Source organism: Verticillium nonalfalfae (genome assembly GCF_003724135.2).
Source record: "Verticillium nonalfalfae strain VnAa140/NRRL 66861 chromosome Unknown scaffold_168, whole genome shotgun sequence".
Taxonomy (NCBI): Eukaryota; Fungi; Ascomycota; class Sordariomycetes; order Glomerellales; family Plectosphaerellaceae; genus Verticillium; species Verticillium nonalfalfae.
In genome coordinates this window covers 1-4287 of record NW_021167393.1, presented here as the reverse complement: position 1 = coordinate 4287, position 4287 = coordinate 1, and the positions used below count along the sequence as shown (strand labels likewise).

The 4287-nt window shown below is 56.2% G+C and overlaps 1 protein-coding gene across 1 annotated transcript; it reads left to right on the top strand.

Moving 5' to 3' along the window:
- Positions 1-370: 370 nt before the first annotated feature.
- D7B24_002656 (uncharacterized protein) lies at positions 371-2908 on the top strand (the record flags this gene model as incomplete). The annotated part of the gene is made up of 4 exons (XM_028636857.1): positions 371-522; positions 589-629; positions 695-1127; positions 1183-2908. The coding sequence occupies 4 exons, from the start codon at positions 371-373 to the stop codon at positions 2906-2908; spliced, it is 2352 nt and encodes a 783-aa protein (XP_028491056.1).
- Between the last annotated feature and the right edge of the window lie 1379 nt (positions 2909-4287).

Below are 4287 nucleotides of genomic sequence, written 5' to 3'. Positions count from 1 at the left end.
AGCGCCCGTCCCGCATCGACTTTTCAGGTGCGCAGGGGTACAGTGGTCTCTAGTCGGCCTCATCACTAATCCCCATTGGGCCTCTCGCCATCATGGCACCCATGACACCCCGGCTGAAGGTGCTTTCAGGTACGTCCATTTCCTGTCTTCAGATTCGTTCGCGCTCCCGCCCTTGGACTCCAGCTCCGTCTGTGCGAATCAATCGTACCCCGGCCTTCGACACTCCCCTGACCCATCATCTTGTCCTGCTTTCTCTCCCCTCTCTTACATCGTACCAATACAAACCTCGACGCATGTTCCGCTTCTTTGTCTATTTTCAACAAACCCCAATGTTCAACCGACTCGTTTGGACCCGACACACAAGGCAGCCATGGAGGATTTTGAGCTAACTGTCTGCGTAGTGGGAGGGAACCCGGTTTCTGCGTTTCTGTCATGGCGTCTGCAGGCCTCTAACGCCTGCGACGTAACACTTGTGTGGAAGTCAGGATATGAGCATGTTGCCCAATACGGCCTAACATTCAAGTAAGTCAAATTGCGCGCTACCCTTCTCTACTTCGAGACCTCGATGTATGCTGACTAGGACCCCAGGTCGTCAACGTTTGGCAACGAGAGGTTCAAGCCCCGCCATGGTATGTTCTTCTTCTCGGGTGTCAAAAATCAGGCTCGTCGTCGACTAACCCGTCGTTCTTTACAGTTGTTCGTGCCCCTGAAGACGCAGCAGGCCAACGAGATGGCGCATACGACTATGTCATTCTCTGTGTGAAGGCGCTACCAGACGTGTATGACCTCGCGGCTGTTATCGATGCCGTTGTCACGCCGCAGCACACCTGCATCTTGGTCAACACGACGCATACATTGGGCGTCGAAGCCGCGATCGAAGAACGATTCCCCACAAACGTCGTTCTCTCTCTCGTATCCAACGCCGAGCTATCACAACTGGGTCAAAGCGAGTTCGAGCACAAAGGTTCGACAGAGGTTTGGGTTGGCCCTGCGAACAAGAACGAAAACATCCCGGCCTCGATTCAGGAAGATATGGCTCAGGCTCTAGCTATGACGTTGAGCACAGGTCAAGTGGATTGCAAGGTTTCTCCCAACATTCGGCAACAACAATACGAGAGGGTGATTGGGTATGTTCACAAGACAAAACTTGCTTCTTCTGCCGACTGCTAACTCCGGCCGCAGGCCGATCGCATTCCATCCAGCCAGTGTTGTATTTGAGACGCCCAATCACGTACAGCTGCTCGAAAAGACCGGCGTTCGCGACCTTGTGTCGGAGGTGCTTAACGAAATGTTAGCCCTCGCTTCGGCACATGGCTGCAACCTCGACCCTTCTTTCAAGCAAAAAACGATCGACGACATGACACAGCCGACAACGACCGAAAGCATCATGTGGCAAGATTTCATCGCCAAGCGTCCCATGGAAGTCGAGACGTATCTGGGCTCACCCATCAAGCTCGCCAAGGACGCAGGTGTTCCTGTCCCTCGCATCGAGACACTCTATGCTGTCATGCACAATCTCAACATCGTCAACCGCCAGAGGCCCAAGATCGAGGCGCCAATGGGCCCGTCCTCCCCAAATGCTCCGTCACTGCCTAGGATGTCGTCGCAGATTAGCATGAACGGAGGCATGCGTCCCATGCCCCCCAACGGCATGCCTAATGGCAACGGCATGCCGCCTCGGGGACCCCGTCCCAGGAACTCGTCGAATCTCGGACCAGGCCCGGGTATGAGGCGAGGTCCTCCCTCTGTCAATGGTGGCGGCCCTCCCAATGGGTACGGCGGCCGTCCGTCAATGAACGGGCCACCCAATGGGTATCCTGGCCCAGGATCGCGCGCCGCATCGAGGCGAGGCTCCATGGAAGCAAATGACTTGGAGGAGTTCTCGCACCTAGTCCTTTACGACGACATTCCTGAGGGAGGAGAGCCGGGTTATGGCCCCGAAGGCGGTGACGTCGGCATTCGTGAGCGTGAATTGGAGCTTCGACAACGCGAGCTAGCATTACGCGAACAGGAAATGCGTATTGGCCGCGGAAGGCGTGGGCCGCCACCCCCGCGGAGAGGCCCTCATCCGATGCGTCACAGCGCACAGCCGAGCGCCCACGGGGGCTTCGACGACGATGACGATGATGACGACTATTTCGATCCCACCAACGCCCCCATCACGCCCATGGCAGACCCAGATAACTTTGACATGATGAGCGTCACGTCGCGGAAGAACCGGAAAGCGAATGGCCCGAATGGTTCCTCGGCGGCCCAGTTCCGAAAGAATGCCGAATTCGACACGGGCATGCCTACCTCCAGAGGCGGAAGGTTCCGTCCCAGCTTTGGCCGCAACCGCTCGAGTCAAGTCGTCAACATGCCAAACGTGACGGACAATATTCTTGAGGACCCCCTTATGTCGTGTTCTTCCAACAGATACGGGACTGTCGATCGAGGTGCAATGCAGGCCGAGTCGAGGGCGAACTCTCTCACAGCTGCCCGGCTAGACGAGCTTCAGTACGGCCCCGGCGGTCCGCCGCCAATGGGCATGAACGGCGGGTTTCCGCGCAGAGCTAGTCAATCTCCAGGAAATCCTTACAGCCCCTCGATGCGCGGGGGCAGGCCGTCTCCTCCTAACGGCTTCCCTGGCCCCCAGCCGATGAACGGCAGGCGACCCTCGCCCCCGGAGAGCGTTCGGCAGCCGGTGCCCCGATACCCTCCTGGACACGGCAACGCGGTGGCACCGCAGCAGGTCGAGCAGCATGTCGGGGTGAGCGGTCTTCACCCACCCAACGCGAAGAATATGAGAAGTCTGACGGGTAGTGCGAGCGCCAGCGCGGGTAGTGGTGATTCCCACATTGACACAGAGCCATCGGCTCACAGCAGCCAGAGCAGCCTCGGTCCTCGACCGACTGTGGGCGTGCGCTAGGTCCTTCCTTTCGCGACGTACGACGACAACTGAACGAGTTTGACGACACGATGTTCATTATCCCGCTTCACACATCATTCCACTGCATCTCACCAGTCCTTACCTCGTTGTCTAGCAACAAGCCGATCAAAGCCATTACAACCTCGTTTGCATCATGACAGAGTCAGGCCGGGTCAGCGAAGCCTACAAGCCGACTCGTCCAACGCGCGTCGATCCTCGGCTCCGACACGACGGACACACCAGTCTTGAATCTGCTCCTGCAGCATTTTAATACGGCCCCTTTACCCACCGACCGACGGCAGCGGTATCAGGATTCGTGTATCATATGAGACTTTCGGGTCTTCTTTCTTTTGTACGGGTGTTTCCTTGTCATGAACCAACGATGCGGCCGTGGGCCCTCATCTCGGTTAGGAAACCACAAGCAATGAACATAGACAAAGGACAGGGCGTGATTATCTTTTTATTTATTTCTTCAATTCTTCAATACAAGAACGGGTAGAGTCACCTGTTCGTCCATCATTTGCATGGTTTCAGGTCAGGGGCCATGGGCAAGCAAGCATATGAAAGCAGCGACAGTTAGTGGATGAGGGGAGCCTCCATCGATTCAACCCCAAAGAGGCTCTTGATTGGCTTGGGTTTTTTTTTCTTGGCTTTCCGCTTGGGTCGTTCCATCATGCCACTCCCTCCTCCCTCCTCGTCTTGAGGTGACGAGTGAGATTGTCGAATCGGTGCAGTATGAGTCAGGATGGCTCACGGCGGACGAAGACTGGAATCCGTTCCGTTGAGGCGGGGACTGCTGGTTACAGCAGTGACAGGCTAGTTAGGCAAACAGACGGGGAGAAGACATGGCCAGCAGATGGGCCGTAATGAAGCCATTCCAGATTTCTTCCAAGTACATTCTATGACGCAAAATGGGTGAATTCATTCAAGACATCTACGATGTGTGCTTTTATCGACCAGCAACTCGTATGAAATGAGCAACAGTGAGTGTGGCGACTGAAGCACCATCGCTACAAGACAACAGTGGAGCCGCGCCGACGCACAGAGTGGGAGTGGGGCCTCTTGGACCCATACCTTAGGCCCATACCTTAGGTACCTACCCAGGAGCCTGTTGCCAGTAAACACCAGCTCATCACGACAAACATACGGCAGAACTTGAAGAAACCACCGGCTGAGACCACCATTCCAGTGTGAATACCTAAACACATCGCTTATCATATACTCCGGTTCGAGGCGCCACAGTCAGAGATACTATCACGCTCGCCATGACCAGTCGCAGCTTCGGCACCTCCAACGCGAGCGGCTTCCAGAGGAGCGACGCCTCGCGTCCGTCCTTGGCAACCTCGGGGAACGCCGTCAAGAACCGCCAGCTGGTGCCG